Here is a 16,286-nt window from a genome sequence, read left to right on the forward strand (position 1 = left end):
GCCCTCCTACACCTTCTCATACCAGGCCTCACTCCTGCTAGCCCACCCTGGGGTCCTGAGACCCCCAGCACGGAGTCAGTGGGGGATGGCCCAGCTGATGAGGCCAAAGACCCTTCCCCTAGCAGGGATCCTCAGCCAGTGCCAGCTCTTCCAAAGCCAGGGGACCCTCTATCTTCTGCTGGCCATCGAGTCCCAAGTCTTGTGACACTAGGGGTGGCCAGTGAGCCCCCTGGTGGGGGGAGCACTCTACAAGGAGCAGAGTCTCAGCCCTGCCATGTCAGCCCCTGGGCGATGCAGCAGTAGAGGTGGGGTGGGAGGGTTGGCCGTGGTGGAGGAGGACGAGGGGCTGCCTGAGGCCAGGTTGGCCTCAAGCCCCTGCTCTGGCCTAGATGACGGATGTGACCCTTGAGAGCTGCCGCGACATCATTGAGCAGTTTGAACCCTGCCCAGAGAACAAGAGTAAAGGGGCAATGGGCATTGACGGTGAGTGGGTGCCACACTGGCCCAGCTGTGCTGCCAGGCCAGTGGGGTGCCAAGGGGGCCACATGCCATGAGGACGGGTGGTCTCAAGATGAGCCCAGGGCGGGACTGGCACGCGGGGGCTAAACCCCTCACTGCCCTTCCACCCGTGCTCCCCCCCACAGGCTTCACCAACTATACGCGGAGCCCCGCCGGCGACATCTTCAACCCAGAGCACCACGGTGTGCACCAGGACATGACGCGGCCGCTGAGCCACTACTTCATCACCTCGTCGCACAACACCTACCTCGTGGGCGACCAGCTTATGTCCCAGTCCAGGGCAGACATGTACGCCTGGGTCCTGCAGGCCGGCTGCCGCTGTGTGGAGGGTGAGTGCTGGGCTCTGGGACCCTGCACCTCCGCTCGGCCCTGGGGGCCAGGCCTTGGCCATGGGCCGGCCTCTCCGAGGAGCCCTGTGTCTGGCAGGGGCTGGCATAGGTCTCTCTTGGTGTTAACTGCGGAGCAAGAAGACTGCCTCCAGTTAGAGCCCATGGGCTGTGGGTCCTTGCGCCTTGGTGGTCCAGTCCCTGGAACCCACTGAGGTCTGCCTGCCTGCAGTGGACTGCTGGGATGGGCCTGATGGGGAGCCCATCGTGCACCATGGCTACACACTGACCTCCAAGATCCTCTTCAAAGATGTCATTGAAACCATCAACAAGTATGCCTTCATCAAGAATGAGTGAGTGACTGGGACTGGGGGGCTGGCCCGGGGGGCGTAGGTGGGGGAGGGAATCAAGGGGTTCTTCCTGCCCCTCCCCCACATCCTTTCTGGGGAGCAGTGGTTGTAGTGGCCGAGGGGCTGATTTCGGGCTTTCTTGTTGAGGATGAGGGGCAGGAAAGGGGTGGAGGAGGGGCGAGGCGGTGGGTGCAATAGCAGCACGGGCTGGGAGGGGCGTGTGTGTCAGCAACCCCACCCCCACACACTTGGTGGCAACACCAGGTGTCAGACGCCTCCAGCAGTGGCTCTGGCACTGACTGTCCTTAAGAAGCTACTCTGCGTCCAGACTCACTTTGCTGTCACTCAGCTGTGGCTATAGACACTTGAACAAAATCCAGTTTAGTTTCTGAAAATAGAAGACCGCCTCCCCACACTGTTAGTTACCCCAAATCAGCCAGGCTCGCAGGCGAGGGAAGAGCTAATTGAATGAAGAGGAGAAGGAGACTGACTTAAGAACTAGAAACAGAGGGGTTCCTCGGGGAGGACCTGGCCCAGGCTCTGTCTCGGAAAGGGGTGGGCATAGGGGGCCCTCTGCAGCATAGCCTGGCCTCTGGAACTGCAGGTGCAGGGGCATCCTGGGCAGTGGGGCTGGGACGCACATGTCTCCTGAATCTGCCAAAGAGCCAGGGGCCTGCTGGGGTCTCGGGATGGGGCTCATACCTCCTAGGCCAGCATCATGTTTACAGGCATTTGGTTCCTGCCTGAGAACTGAGGAGAGAATCACCTTTGCCCCGGGCCCTGCCTCCCTGATTCACAGGATTCACCCATCTCTTGCTCTAGTTTGTGACTTCTAGGTTCGGGTCACTTACATTTTCTAAAAGGATTATGTTGCCTTTTGGCAAAAATCCAAGTAACTGTGCACATGACTGAAAAGAATAAATCAAACAACTGAAGAGCCTATTACTAAAAGGCCGACACTGCTCTCCTTACCTGCACCACGCAGGTCATAGCTGTGCCAGGCTGTGTCTCCCTCCTTATTGGGCCAACACTGGGCCCCAGGGCCACACGCCAGACAGTGTCTCCAGGATCTCGGTGGTTGGGAATCTTTCTCACAGTCTGTCCATTGCTCCACATTGCACCTCAGTTCAGTTCACATCATTGTTTGACCCCATTTTATGACTTGCTTGAACGTTTCCTTTTGTTTTTCCTGGAGTTTCTAATTGCCTTTGATTTTTTTCTTATGGGGAGAAGAAGTACATGCCTTCTTTGCCCACCCTCAAGGTCCCCTCGTTCCTATCCTCCATACTCAGTTGCTTTTTTAAAAAATATTTTATTTATTTATTTTTGGTTGCACTGGCTGGATTCTCTTGTTCCAGTACACAGGCTCTAGGGCGCTCAGGCTTCAGTAGTTGTGGCTTGTGGGCTTAGTTGCCCAAGGCATGTGGAATCTTCCCAGACCAGAGACTGAGCCCATATCCTCTGCATTGGCAGGTGGATTTTTAACCCCTGGGCCACAGGGGAGAGGCTTCACCCTCCCAGAGTGGCTGGCAGCCACATCTCTCCTGGGCTCCTGTGAAGACCCCCCTCCTCATGCAGTGCTGCAGGTGACCTGCGGTCCTACACGGTGGGACCCGGCCTTCCCCCAGCCTCACCCTGCTCCTTCCACCTTGGGGCCACAGGTACCCAGTGATCCTGTCCATCGAGAACCACTGCAGTGTCGTCCAGCAGAAGAAGATGGCCCAGTATCTAACCGACATTCTTGGGGACAAGCTGGACCTGTCCTCAGTGAGCAGCGAGGATGCCACCACGCTGCCCTCTCCCCAGGTGCTCAAGGGCAAGATCCTGGTGAAGGTGAGACCCTGCCTGCCCTTCCCGGCGCCAGCATCCTGCTGAGCCTCTGACCTCCGACCTCTGACCTAGGGTCAGGGTAGGGCAGGGCCCTGCTCCAGACCGGCTGCGGTTCCACAGCGTCTGTAATAGATTCGAGGGGTCAGGACAAGACCTGCCCCTGCCCTGGCCTCCCATCTCCCCAGGGAGGTCCATCAGCCTGGGGCCCTCGGCATGCACACAGGGCATGTCCCCTCCGTGATGCTGCTGCAGGGCTGGCCCTGCCGCTGGCCCGAGTGACAAGCAAGCTTGGGAAAGGCGCTCACCCTTAGCTGCTGCTCCTGTGGGTACTGGCCTCCTAGCACTTCCCGCAGGGCCCCTCTCATGGCATACCTGCCCCCTCAGGGCAAGAAGCTCCCAGCCAACATCAGCGAGGATGCTGAGGAGGGCGAGGTGTCTGATGAGGACAGCGCGGATGAGATCGATGAGGACTGCAAGCTCCTCAACGGGGATGTGAGTGAGGAGGGGGGCCCTTCTTCCCAGCTGGGGGAGCCACAGCCCTGAAGGGCCAGCTCATGGCCTGGTTGTGGGATGGAGGCAGCAGGGATAGAGGGGCATGGGGCAGCTTGAGGGTAAGCTACACAGCTGCCAGGCTGCTGGGCATGCAGTTGGCCTGGGCCACAGGGGGCCCCCCTGCCCAGCCACCTCCCCACAGGATACAACCCCGAGTTGCCAGGGAGCAACTGTCACCTCTTTTCCCAGCATCGTGAGGCTGGGGCAGTGCTGAGAGGCTGAGGAGTCAGCCTGGAGCAGCAGAGGAGTAGGCCATGGGGAGGTGGTCATGGGGAGGTAGGGGGGCCTCTAATTAGCATCCTCCCTTTTCTGGGCGATGCTGAGGTATTATTTCTCCCTGAGGGGCCATCGGATGAGAAAGCAATTGTGCGGAGCTCCCAGCCCTGCTGGCTAATTGTTTTAGAAAGCCCTGAGGCAGTGGATTCTTCACGCCCTGGGTGGGCCTGCGCATTTCCCTGCCTGGCCCGAGGCGATGGTAAACCCTACATCTACACTGGCCCCCTTGCACCCACTGTACCCTGGGTGTGGGGGTGCCCAGATACCCTGCCGCACTGGGGCTGCTCCCCACCCCTATTCATCTCCTCCAGTGGCTGGTGGTTGGTCCCCGATCTTGAGCCGCCCCGAGCGCATAGTGGTGGCTGGGTGCCCGTGACTCGTCTGCGGGTCCCACGGCAGCGTGGTGCAGCTGAAGGAGGCGGGCGTTGGCATCAGACGGGCCTGGGCCTGCTGGCACCGTCTGGGGCCCCAGGACAAATTGCACGCCTACTGCGCACCCCGGGGGGAGCAGGGTGGGGGTGAGGACCAGCACGGTGCAGGAGTGAGCGTGTGGTCAGGGCCAAGTGTGAGAGGAGGGGTGGGGTGGGCCTGGCTCTGCTGAGACCCCGGAGGCTGTCCACACTGCTGCCCGCAGGCTGCAGATGGAGGCTGATGAACTGGCTGGCTGCCTCTCGCAGGCCTCCACCAACCGGAAACGTGTGGAAAACATTGCCAAGAGGAAACTGGATTCCCTAATGAAGGAGTCCAAGATTCGGGACTGTGAGGACCCCAGCGACTTCACTGTGTCCACGCTGCCCCCACCTGGCAAACTTGGGCACAAGGCAGAGGCCAAAAAGGTGAGAGCCCTGAGGCTATGAGGGGGGTTGCCTGTAGCTGGGAGAGGGGCTGGCACGTGAGGTCTCTGCACACCCATACACACACCTGCACACATACACCTGCACATTCACTGCACACACACACCTGCACACTCACCTGCACGCACACACACCTACATCTGCACACACACACACCCCCATGCGCACATACACTGCCCTGGTGCATATATCCACCCTGGGTCCTCCAGGAGCTCACACCTGGGTCTTCCGAGTCTCATCTTGAGAGATCTGCAGCCGTCAGTGTCACAAGGCAGATGACCACAGTGGGGCTGCCCCATTGGTATGGCTGACAGTTTGTCCATAGAGGTCTGTGGGCATTCCTCTAGCCCCCACCCTCCCCACCTGTGGGCAGGAGCGGATGGCAGCCCCCGAGGCACCTCTCGCTCCTCCCAGAAGAGGATTTGGGCGTGGCCTCGGGGGTCTGGTGGTGACTGGGAGGGGCTCAGAGCCCAGTGAATCCTGGCAGCTGTCCAGCTGCCCCCTGCCTGGAGGCCCCCAGCATCACAGGGAAGCGCAGCTGAGCTCTGGGAAGTACCTTTGCAGGGAGAACAGTGTGGGGGCTGTCAGGGCAGATGTAAAGCCTGGGGGCCAGGCTGGGCTGGCCAGGACCAGCGGCTCTGGTGCCGTCTGGAGGGACCGGCGGACACTGGAGGAGGGTCACATCAGCAGAGTGGCCCGGGGGAACCCCATGGGGGCTGTGATGGGCCAGGTGGCTGGCTCTAGGCTAGGAGGGTGCCAGTTGGTCCTGCAGACCCCATTGTGTGAGACAGGACACGTCTGGCTCTGTGTGGTAGTGGGGGCTGACGTGGCCCTGCTGCCCACACCCCCGCTGCCGAGGATGGAGAGGGGTGCCATCTCCCTGCCAAACTGGGCACCAGGGGAGGGGGTGGGTGACAGTCGAGTCCAGCTCTGGCCGCAGCACCTTTTCAGGATGCTGGGCCAGCACGTACCTCTCTGCTCTGGGCCTAGATTCAGGGGGACTGCTGTGCTGGGTGACCATGGGGTTTCAGGCAAGGGTTAAAGAGCCAAGAAGTGTGTCAGCTTTGCTGGCTGCAAACACTGTGAACACGCCTCTGCCAGCTCATGGGTTTCCTGAAAGCCTCCATTACCCAGGGTCTGTGGCTTGGGCTTTGCACCAGCGCACCTCCATGTAGCCTGCCAACTGGTGGGAGACAGAACTCCCTGGTGGGTGGAGGAAGGGACTGGGGTCAGGAGAGCAGTGGAGTTGGTTGTGGGGTGACTCCCGGGAGCCTCCTGAGACTGCGGGCAGTGTCTCCAGCCAGGTGTCCCCTCTCTAGCACGTGAGCAGAGAAGGCATCCAGGGGGATGGACCTGTGGCTGTCCCTGCCCTGCTTTGCTGGGCCTGAGGGCCTCCTGTCCCTTGCTCCAGCTCCAGGCTCCCTGCCTGGTGACCAGAACCCAGACCTGAAGGGCTCCTCCACTCATCCGCTGGGTGAGGCCAGTGGACTGAGGGAGGAACATGTGCAGGGGCACCCCCAGGGGTGTGTGTACAAGGTCATACACAGGGTGTGTAGGTCTGGCTGAAACCCTTCCCTGACAGGATACATTGGCTGCAAAACCAGCTCCTGCCATGGTGTGGTAGGCACACCCTGAACAAAGCTGGGAGGGTTGTGGGGGCATCTGTGGAAGGGGCTGGGGAGGCAGCTGGTGGTGGCTGCAGCGAGTGGCCTCAGGGACACGGGCACAAGCTTCCAGCTACTCCAGGAGTGTAACTGAGCTTCAGCATGGGCTTCCCTAGATGTCTCAGCAGGTAAAGCATCCACCCGCAATGCAGGAGACCTGGGTTCGATCCCTGGGTTGGGAAGATCCCCTGGAGAAGGGAATGGCTACCCACTCCGGTATTCTGGCCTGGAGAATTCCATGGGCTGTATAGTCCATATTGTAGCCAAGAGTCAGACACGACAGAGTGACTTTCACTTTCATGGATGACAGCTTTGGGCTTCAATGACAGATGACAGAGGTGGACAGGCCACAGTGCTGCCAGGACTGGGCCCCCTCCTGGTGAAGGGGGCAGGGGCTGGGAGGGGAGCTGCCCACACGTTTGTTCTGTAAATGGTGGTGAGGAGACTCAGTCCTGTGGCTTCAGGAGACCCGCTGCAACCCCAAGTGCAAGCATTGGACGGCCACAGCCCTGGGGACTGTCTAAAGAGGTAACACCTCTGCCGCTGTGAGAAGCAGGTCAGGGCTCCTGAGCTTGGGATCCTTGAACGAGGATTACATTAGCAGGCACTCCACGGAATATTCCAGACACACTGATGGTATTCATTATGCAATCACCATCCATGGGGAAGAATCAGAACTGGGCACTTAATGAGTTTGGAGTGGGACATTGTGGGGAGCTGATTTGGCCAGGCCCCTGCTCCTGGCAGCCTCCTCTGTGTACCCCATGTGGGTGGGGACTGTGCCTCCCGAGGGCCTGGGGCAGCGGCCAGCCCAAGGCCCAGCTACCTCCTTCCTCCAGGCCCCTCTCAGCTCCCCCTGTTCCAGGAAGGAGCCACTGGGAGGAGCTGCCTGCCCATGCCCCGTGGCCTGGTCTGAGGCTGGGCTCACTCGGCCCCCTGTCTGTCTCTGCTTCTAGTTCGAGGAGGACGTGGAGATCGGGGAGGAGCCCGGAACCAGCCGTCGGAACAGCCGGCTCCTCGTGGGCAGCTTCTCCAAGCGCAAGGTCTGCCCGGCCCCCAGGCAGGGAGCCTGCCCCTGTGTCCCCCAGCCAGAGGTGGGGAGGGCGCTTCTCCAGCCCTGAGGGTCCCTGGGATTCCTGGCTGCCTTCTCAGGCTGCAGGTGCCAGGTGTGGAGCCTTGGTCAGGGCTGGATGGAGCAGGTGTCTCGATGGTCCTCCCTTGGTAAACAGTGGCCAATGCCCAGAGCTCAGGTCCTCCAGGGCCCAGGTTGAGCAGGGCACTGCAGAGGAGGGGCAGACCTAGCTGTCGCGTGGGCACCAGGGCCCCAGGTCAGCAGGTCCTTCCTTCCCCAAGCCTGAGGCTTCACCCTTTTTGACTCTGCCCTCCTTCTGCACAGAAAAAGAGCAGCAAGCTGAAGAAGGCGGCCAGTGTGGAGGAGGGGGATGAGGACCTGGACTCCCAAGGCAGCCAGAGCCGGGGGTCAGTGCCCATCTCCATCCTTGGCTCTTGAAGAGATGGCTGCGTGGAAAGTGCTGAGGCCGTTGTTCTGGCAACAGCAGGCGTCAGATGCTCAGGCTCAGAGGGGGCATGGAGGCCCAAGGCAGGGACCCCAGGGTGCAGAGCCGGCAGCTCCCTGTGCTCATTTCCTTGGGATTGGTCAGGGTCGATGCTCTTCCGTGGGTTCAGCACCTGCCCCCGCCCCCAGCGTCACCTCTCAGTGCATCCCATGTGTGACCCGAGCCCTGGAATACACGGGCACAGTGGGCGCCTGATGGACGCTCCCCAGAGCTTCAAGGGGAGGAGTGCGACCCAGGTCCGGACCCCAACAACCCCCTCCCACAGGGCCGCTAGGCAGAAGAAGACTATGAAGCTGTCTCGGGCCCTCTCAGACCTGGTCAAGTACACCAAGTCTGTGGGCACCCACGACGTGGAGACGGAGGGTGAGGGGTCGCTAAAAGTGGGGCCCTGGGAGAGGTGGGGCCATTAGGATGGAGGCGTCGGGGCAGGGCAAGGCCCTGGGGGTCCTCGGGCCGGGGCCATTGGGGCGGGGCCGTGGAGGGGGTGGGGCCATTGAGGGCAGGGCCCGGGGAGGGGCGGGGCCCTGGAGGTGGGCGGTGCCACGGAGGGGCAGGGTCACTGAGGGCAGGGCCCGGTGAGGGGCAGGGGCATTGGGACGGAGTCCAGTGGGGGTGCTCCCATACCCGGTGCCCTGACGGTGTCCGTTCGGCCCACAGTGGCGTCCAGCTGGCAGGTGTCCTCCTTCAGCGAGACCAAAGCTCAGCAGATCTTGCAGCAGAAGCCGGCGCAGTACTTGCGCTTCAACCAGCACCAGCTCTCGCGCATCTACCCCTCCTCCTACCGTGTGGACTCCAGCAACTACAACCCGCAGCCCTTCTGGAACGCCGGCTGCCAGATGGGTGGGTGCCTGGGCCCTGGGGCGGCAGAGACGGCTGGGGAGGCGAGGAGGATGTGGCCGGGTACTCTGCAGTCGCTCCGCTTAGCTCCCTCGCCCCTGACTCGGGAGAATCTTGGAGGTATCCAGTCACTCTCACCAGGATGGCACTGGTGGGGGTCCCGGGGGTGGGGGCCTTAGAACCCCAGGGTAAGGTGGTGAAAAACCCAGTCTGGCCAAGCTCTGCCCCTGTGTAGGGGCCACTGTGCAGGCTCTAGGAAAGTCCTGCCGGGTCGCAGGGCCCTGGTTGTGCCAGTGTGACCCTGGCAGACTTGGGCTCACTGGCAGTGCGGAGATGGGACGCGTGCAGCCCGTGCTGACCTGGCCACCCCGCGTCCTTCCTGGCAGTCGCCCTGAACTACCAGTCAGAGGGGCGGATGCTGCAGCTGAACCGGGCCAAGTTCAGCGCCAATGGCAGCTGCGGCTACGTGCTCAAGCCTCAGTGCATGTGCCAGGGTGAGGACACGGCCCTGGAACCCCCACCCTGCCGGGATCTGGAGCCCCTCCCCAGCCCGCCCCTACACGAAGGTCCCCGGGTGAGGCACCCTTGAGCAAGGTTGGCTGGGCACTTGCTCCTCCTCCTCAGACAGACACCTCAGCTTCTCCTGTATGTGCTGAAAGCAACCTGTGGGTCTTTTCCTGCTGTCACCCTGGACCCTATCACCGGGTACCCAGTCACCCATCCAGAGGCAGTGTGGCCTTGCACCCACACTGAGCCCCTGTGGTTCACTCATGGAGGAAACGAGCCGGGCGCACATCACGGGGTGGTCACAGAGGTGACCGGCCCCTCAGCACCCCTGCAGTGGAGTGCTGCCTCCCCTTCCCCTCCTGCACCTGGGATTCTGTCCAGTCGATGGGGGAGAGGTGGGAGTGGGTGCCCTGGGGCTGCCCTAGCGAGCCGGTGGGGGGCTCACCCTGCCTGCTCATCCTCTTGCCCCGGCCCCCCACAGGCATCTTCAACCCTAACTCGGAGGACCCCCTGCCCGGGCAGCTCAAGAAGCAGTTGGTGCTGCGGATCATCAGTGGTCAGCAGCTGCCCAAGCCGCGGGACTCGATGCTGGGGGACCGAGGGGAGGTAGGCGGGAGGGCCTGGGCAGGCGGGAGGACCTGGCTGTTGGCCTGGCCTGCGGTGCTACCCTGCCCTGTGTACCAGATCATCGACCCCTTCGTGGAGGTGGAGGTCATTGGGCTCCCGGTGGACTGCAGCAAGGAGCAGACCCGCGTGGTGGACGACAATGGTGAGAATGTGGGCGGGGTGGGGGTGCAGGAGGGGCGTGGGCACCCAGAGGCCAGTCTGTGCCCCCAGGCCCCATCACAGCTCCTGTGCTGGTGATGCTGGTCTGACCAGTTAGAGAAGGGCCAGGGCTGCAGCCTGTAACTCATCTAACTGCCCAGGCTGCCCCCTCGGTGGGGAGCCCAGTGACAGCCACCTGGCCTTCCAGCGTTGCTTCTCTGTGCCAGTGGCCAGCCCAGGAGAAGCTGCTGGGAGAGGGTGTGGGCCCAGGTGGCCTCCGGGTTGGAGCTGTGATGGGGATAGGCCTGCCTGAGAGGTGGGGATGGGACTGAGGTGACAGACACCTCCTCCTGGTGGCCTCCAGGATTCAACCCCATGTGGGAGGAGACCCTGGTGTTCACGGTGCACATGCCTGAGATAGCGCTTGTACGCTTCCTCGTCTGGGACCACGACCCCATTGGGCGTGACTTCATCGGCCAAAGGACGCTGGCCTTCAGCAGCATGATGCCAGGTGCGCAGGGGGCTGGTGAGGGTGGGGGAGGGCAGAGCCTGGGGCCAGCGCCCCTACTGTGCATCCCCTGAGGGCCAGCAGAGGGCTGTAGGAGGGGGCGAGTTGGCATCTGCCTCACCTGGGCCTTTGACACCGAGAGTGCTGAGGAGGAGGGTTCAAGGCCACAGCACTGTGTGGCTGGATGGGGGAAGGGAGCTCTAACCTCAGCTCCCAGAGGAGGGAAAGATCCTTGGAGCTGAGGCAGTCCTGGGAGGCTTCCTGAAGGAAGCAGAGTCCCCAGGACCTGGCTTGTGGGTTGTAATCAGGGCCTTGGGACCTTTAATTAGAGTGTGGGCCCGGGGTGAGCATGCGCCCGGCTGTTTCAGGCTATCGGCACGTGTACCTGGAGGGGATGGAAGAGGCCTCGCTCTTTGTCCATGTGGCCGTCAGTGACATCTGTGGTAAGGTGAGTGCCACCTACAAGGTCACTTGTCGTAAGGGGCATACCAGCCCAGCCCACCCCACCCCCTCCATCCCTGTCCCTGGTGGATATCTTGATGGGCCTGTGTCTCTGTCTAGGAAGGGGTTGGCGGGGCTCCCGATGCACCTCCGCCAGCCCTGCCTCCATGTCTGCCGGGATGTGGGAGCCATGGTCCTTCCCAGGCACCCCTGGTCCCTCCCGTCTCCCCTGAGCCCCCCTCGGCTGCTTGGGGCCCCCAGTTCTCTGTCCGTCCTTGAAGGCGTCTGCCTGGCTTTGCCCCCTGTCTCCCCCTCACCCCAGCACACTTACCCCAGGAGAGGGTCTGCTCCCACTTCCCCAGTGTGCAGAGCCCAGGGGTCCCCGGTTCTGTGTCCGGGGCCCAGCGGGGCTGTAGGAGGTGGACTGTCAGGCACACATGGGGGTCTGCGCGTCTCCCGGCACTAACCATCTCTCTCCTGCCTCGCTCCTCGGCTGCGGGTGCTGCCGGCGGGCGCCCGCAGGCCTCCCAGCTCCTTCGTGCGCCCGTGGCCGCCCTGTCTGTCCTGTGTCTCCGTGTCCTCGCTGCTCGGCTGCTGTCGGTGTCTCACGGCCTCACTCTGTCTCTTTGGTCTTGCAGTGGGCTTCTGTGTGTCCAAAGTCTACTTTTAGGAGCACAGCTCTGTTAGGAGCTCGAAGGTACCCCAGCGCGGGGGCGGCGTGGCCTGCCCGCCCCCACCTGCATGTCCAGGCCACCCCGTTAGCATCTGTGATTCTTGGTAGCATCTTGCAGACTGTCAACTCATGTGATGTGGGTCGGGATGTGGTTCTGGGTCCCCTGGGCCATCCTCAAGCACAGAGCAGCATTTACGAGGGAGGTCCAGGACTTCAGCCAGGCCTCCCGTGTGTCTGCCCCGAGGTCCGGCCCATCTCTTCCTGCCCCACCCTAGGTCCTCTAGCTGCCGGCCCTCCTGGCACCTGTGCTCTTCCCTCCCGCTCCTTCTGTGTACACTGCCCCCCAACTGCCTGCGTGCCTCCCTGATCTCTCTGTGCCTCAATGCCCCGTGCTGGGGGCAGGGAGGAGGGGAGAGGCCCCAGGGACCAGGAGCTCTGAGCTTGAATTCTGGACCTTCCTCTAAATGACTTTCTCGCCAACTCTGACCAAATTGCTCTGGATTTGGGATCTTGAATCAGGCAGCTGATTCAAGTGCTGGCCACTAACGCCTTCACCCTGAAGTGCCCCGTGTTGTGGGCACCGTGACTGTTTGCAGGGTTTCTGCATGCGAGGACCCAGTTGGCCTGTCCGGTGTTGACCGAGGTACTTGCCAGCTGGTCCTGGGGACCCTGGCTGCCCTCTGCAGGCAGGGAGGCTTTGGGGAGAGGCCTTGCAGGGACTTCCTGGGCCCGGCTGCCCGTGAAGGCCCTGGGCCAGCATTGGTTCAGGGGGCACCAAGCGAGCGTGGGCCCTGCTCCTGAGGCCCTGTGACCAGAGAGCAGGGCAAGACTGGAAGCATGGCCTGGCAGGAGCCCAGAAAGGCCTCCTGGTAGAGGCAGCACCTCCAGGCAGTGGGCCGGGCAGGGGCCTGGGCGAGAGCACGGGGCTGCACCTGGCTGTGCTTGCTGCCTCGGCCACAGTGCCTGGGGTGGGTAAATGGGACCAGGGCTGCTCCATTGGGTTCTCATCCTGAGGCGCTCTGCACCAGCCCTGTGCCAGCCTGCCCTCAGAGCTGGGGGCTGAGGGCTGGAGGGGTGCAACGTGCCGTGGGCATGGGGCTGGGGCCCAGGTCTCTGCTTAGGAGACCCTCCAGCCCTTCCTGGGACACTTGCCCTGAGACCTGCCGCCCCTCCGCCAGCGCCCACTTACTCCACTTGGTACAGGCTGGGTTGAGGCCGCAGATGCAGTCGCCGCTGACCCTGGTAGAGATGCCCCGGAGATCCTCCTCCTTAAGCTCGGCCCCGAGTGGTGCCCCAAATCAAGTTGGTCCCTCAGGTTGCACCCTCTGGAGCTCAGCTGGACGGAGCTGGGCGGTCTCCAGCCCCCAGTGTCCGGCTGTCCCCTATGTGTCTCCTTCTCTTGCAGGTCAAGCAGGCTCTGGGCCTAAAAGGCCTGTTCCTCCGAGGCCCAAAGCCCGGCTCCCTGGACAGTCATGCTGCTGGGCGGCCCCTGCCCCGGCCCTCCGTTAGCCAGCGGCTCCTGCGGCGCACGGCCAGCGCCCCGACCAAGAGTCAGAAGCCAGGCCGCAAGGCCTTCCCAGAGCTGGTCCTGGGCCTGCAGGACACGGGCTCTGAGGGGGAGGCCGGAGATGTGGCACCCTCCAGCCCTGGCCCCACCCCGGAGGCCCCAACCCGGGAGGAGCTGGGCAGTCGCAGCCCCCGAGGTAAGGCGCCAGCAGAGAGGAGTCCAGAGCAGGGGCAGCCCCCGCGGGTGCCTGCAGGCCCTGGGCCAGCCGGGATGGCTGCCACCTGCATGAAGTGTGTGGTGGGCTCCTGTGCTGGTGAGGATGCTGAGGGCCTGCTCAGGGGGCGGCTGCCCAGCCCGGGGCCCGAGGGCAGGCATTCGGCCATCAGCCAGCAGCCCCGTGCCTGGGAGGACTCTCTGAGGGCCTCCCACACTGCCCCTGGGAGAAGCAGAGGGGCCCCCAAGGGCTCCAGGGCCCGGCAGCCCGGGCCGGGCAGCAGCGGCTCCGTGTCCTCGGACTCCAGCAGCCCGGGCAGCCCCGAGGGGGCCACCCGCTGGCCCGAGGGTGCCCGCAGGCAGGCAGGGGCCCTGCAGAGGGAGATGAACGCCCTGTTCATTCAAAAGCTGGAGGAGATTAGAAGTAAATCCCCCGTGTTCTCCACCGGTAAGACCAGACGCTCCTTGGCAGCGTACCCGTGCTGGCCCCGCCCCGTCCTGCATGGCCTGGCCGGCATCCTGCTGTGCTTCAGTGTCCAGAACCGTGGCCTTTATGTGCTCTCTGTGTCCCATCAGCTGGTCCTGCGGGCCCCACTGCCCCCAGCTCCCTGTGTGCCCATGACGTGGCCCGCGGGCCTGACACCTCTGAGGTTGGGAAGTGACCCCAGGGTGGGAACTGGGGAGTCTGAGCTGGGACCTGCTTGCCGAGGCCCGGAGGCCCAAGCGTGGCCTCTGGAAACTAGCTCCAGTGCCAGGCCCAGCCTCCCTCCTTGACCTGACTGCCAGGACCTGGGGGCAGTTTCCATGCCTTTCTCCCGCCTCTCCCCAGCCCTGGCCTGCACTGCAGTCCTCTGGGAAGACTGGCCTGGGCTCCTGGAAGGGGCTCGGAGCTTTGATACTAGGGCTTCAGCTTGCAAAGTGTGAGGGGAGTAGATTGCAGATGACCCTCACCCTAGGGACGGGAACACACGTGTGAGCAGCGCTGCTTTGGACTCTCTCCTTGCCCCTGCCCTCAGGGGTGGTCATGACAGACCTCTTTGTGGCCCCTGCTCACAGGGAGTGGACCCTGGTCACAGGGAGTGGACCCAACCTGGGGAGGGTGCGCTAGAAGCTGAGCCTCCCTCCTGCACGTGCCCAGCCTCCCCTCCTGTGTCCATGGCCAGCCCCACACCTGCTGACCACCCTGTTCTCCTTTCTGTCCCCACGCTGCCTCCCTAGTTAGGAACTGAGAGCAGCCGAGTGCCAGGTAACGGGGCCCGGCCCCCGTGTGCCCTGCTGCCCTGGCCTAGGGGGACCCCTGCCTATGGGCAGAGAACCCAGTTCCTTCCCCAGCAGCAGTAGAACCAGAGGGTGGGCTGGAGGGAGGAGGGCGTGGGGGCAGCTGTATGCACGTGGAGGGGCCTGAATGCAGGCGTCCTGTAGGCATGAAGCCCTGGGCCACTCCTGACACAGGCCTCTCCCTCTCCCCCACAGAGCCCCGCCCCTTCTCCATGCAGAGGTCGGTCTCCTCACTGTGCAGCCTGGAAACCATTGCCGAGGAGCCAGCCCTGGGTCCCGGCCCCCTACTGCCAGGGGCAACCCCCCACAGCCATGCCCCTGGAGGGTCCCAGTGCTCTGCAGGGCCCGGCGCCCACTCGGCGAGCCCCCCAAGGGTGGCTCTGGGAGCTCCCAGGCTCCTCCAGCTCCGGACAGGGAGCCAAGCGAGTGGTGAGCCAGCCCCGGGAAGCAGGCAGTGGGCATGCAGCACTGGGGGCCCTGCTGGGGCCTGCAAGGGGGCCCCCAGCGGCCATATAGAAGGCAAGGGCCACCCCCGGGCTCTGGGCCACGTGCCCAGAAGGGCCAAGAGCGAGGGGCAGGTGCCTTCGGAGTCTCTGGGTGGACGGTGGCCCCTGGCTGGGCCCTGCCCTGCCGTGTCGTTGGACGCCACTGGCGGGGACCGGCTATGGCAGCGGCTGGAGCCAGGCAGCCACCGCGGCAGCGTGTCCTCGTCCTCCAGCCTGTCGTCCAGTGACACGGTCATCGAGCTCACCCTGCCGGGCCTGGGCCTGGGCCTGGGCTGTGACAGCCTTGCAGGGACCCTGGCAGGACGTCTGCCCCTGCGGCCCTGCTCAGCCCCAGTCGCCCGCTTGGACACACCCGTTGTGACCAAGAGCAAATCCAACCCCAACCTGCGGGCTGCCGGCCAGCTGCCTGTGGGTTCAGACGGGCTGCAGCCCCTGACCCTGGCCCCAGGGCCACCCTGGCGCCGCCTCCCCCTGGCAGGCCTCCCGGACTGCACTGTGGCTGCCAAGTCTAAGAGCCTCGGGGACCTGACTGCGGACGACTTTGCTCCCCGAGTAGAAAGCCTGGGCCGCAGCCTGGGCCTGGCTGGAGAGAGGCCGGCCAGGCGGAGAGTGCAGCCGGATGCCCTGACAGAGCAGCTGCGCTGGCTCACGGGGTTCCAGCAGGCTGGGGACATCACGTCACCTACCAGCCTGGGCCCCGCTGGGGAGGGGTTGGCGGGCGCCCCGGGTTTCCTGCGGCGCTCCTCCTCCCGTAGCCAGAGCCGCGTGCGTGCCATTGCCAGCCGGGCCCGCCAGGCTCAGGAGCGGCAGCAGCGGCTGCGGGGTCCACGGGGGCCCCCGGAGGAGGAGCGGGGCACCCCTGAAGGCGCCTGCTCCGTGGGCCAAGAGGGTTGTGGGGATGTGCTGGCCCCCACCAAGGGCGCCACCCACCAGCCCTTAGGTGCTGCCACCACCGGCCTTCTGCTCCGATTCTGACCAGCCTGGGTGCCCACTGCTCCCCCGCCCCCCCCGCCTCACTGAAGTCCGGGCCTTGGCAGGCCAGTGTTTGCTCAGGATGGGAGGCTGTCCACCTGTTCCTGGTGTGGCTGTGCCCCTTAGCCCCT

General features: G+C 63.8%; 1 protein-coding gene across 2 annotated transcripts in view; it reads left to right on the plus strand.

The window, feature by feature from the left end:
- Positions 1-16,270, plus strand: part of PLCH2 (phospholipase C eta 2) — a 65,421-nt gene extending 49,151 nt beyond the window's left edge. Inside the window, exons 7-23 of one of the 2 annotated variants that reach the window (XM_055419376.2) lie at positions 390-483; positions 645-848; positions 1,078-1,198; positions 2,857-3,028; positions 3,410-3,517; positions 4,531-4,689; positions 7,328-7,414; positions 7,768-7,850; positions 8,214-8,311; positions 8,606-8,788; positions 9,172-9,279; positions 9,774-9,898; positions 9,977-10,061; positions 10,422-10,568; positions 10,934-11,013; positions 13,085-13,382; positions 14,873-16,270. In XM_055419376.2, coding sequence (XP_055275351.2) covers positions 390-483; positions 645-848; positions 1,078-1,198; positions 2,857-3,028; positions 3,410-3,517; positions 4,531-4,689; positions 7,328-7,414; positions 7,768-7,850; positions 8,214-8,311; positions 8,606-8,788; positions 9,172-9,279; positions 9,774-9,898; positions 9,977-10,061; positions 10,422-10,568; positions 10,934-11,013; positions 13,085-13,382; positions 14,873-16,158 — 3,438 coding nt within the window. In that variant the 3' untranslated portion in view covers positions 16,159-16,270. Of the gene's footprint in view, positions 1-389; positions 484-644; positions 849-1,077; positions 1,199-2,856; positions 3,029-3,409; positions 3,518-4,530; positions 4,690-7,327; positions 7,415-7,767; positions 7,851-8,213; positions 8,312-8,605; positions 8,789-9,171; positions 9,280-9,773; positions 10,062-10,421; positions 10,569-10,933; positions 11,014-13,084; positions 13,383-14,872 lie in introns of both variants that reach the window. The other variant, XM_088845403.1, reaches the window with a different exon arrangement.
- The last annotated feature ends 16 nt before the right edge of the window (positions 16,271-16,286 follow it).

Source organism: Moschus berezovskii, chromosome 17 (assembly GCF_049115385.1).
Source record: "Moschus berezovskii isolate FMDL1 chromosome 17, NW_MosBer_1.0, whole genome shotgun sequence".
NCBI classification, from domain to species: domain Eukaryota; kingdom Metazoa; phylum Chordata; class Mammalia; order Artiodactyla; family Moschidae; genus Moschus; species Moschus berezovskii.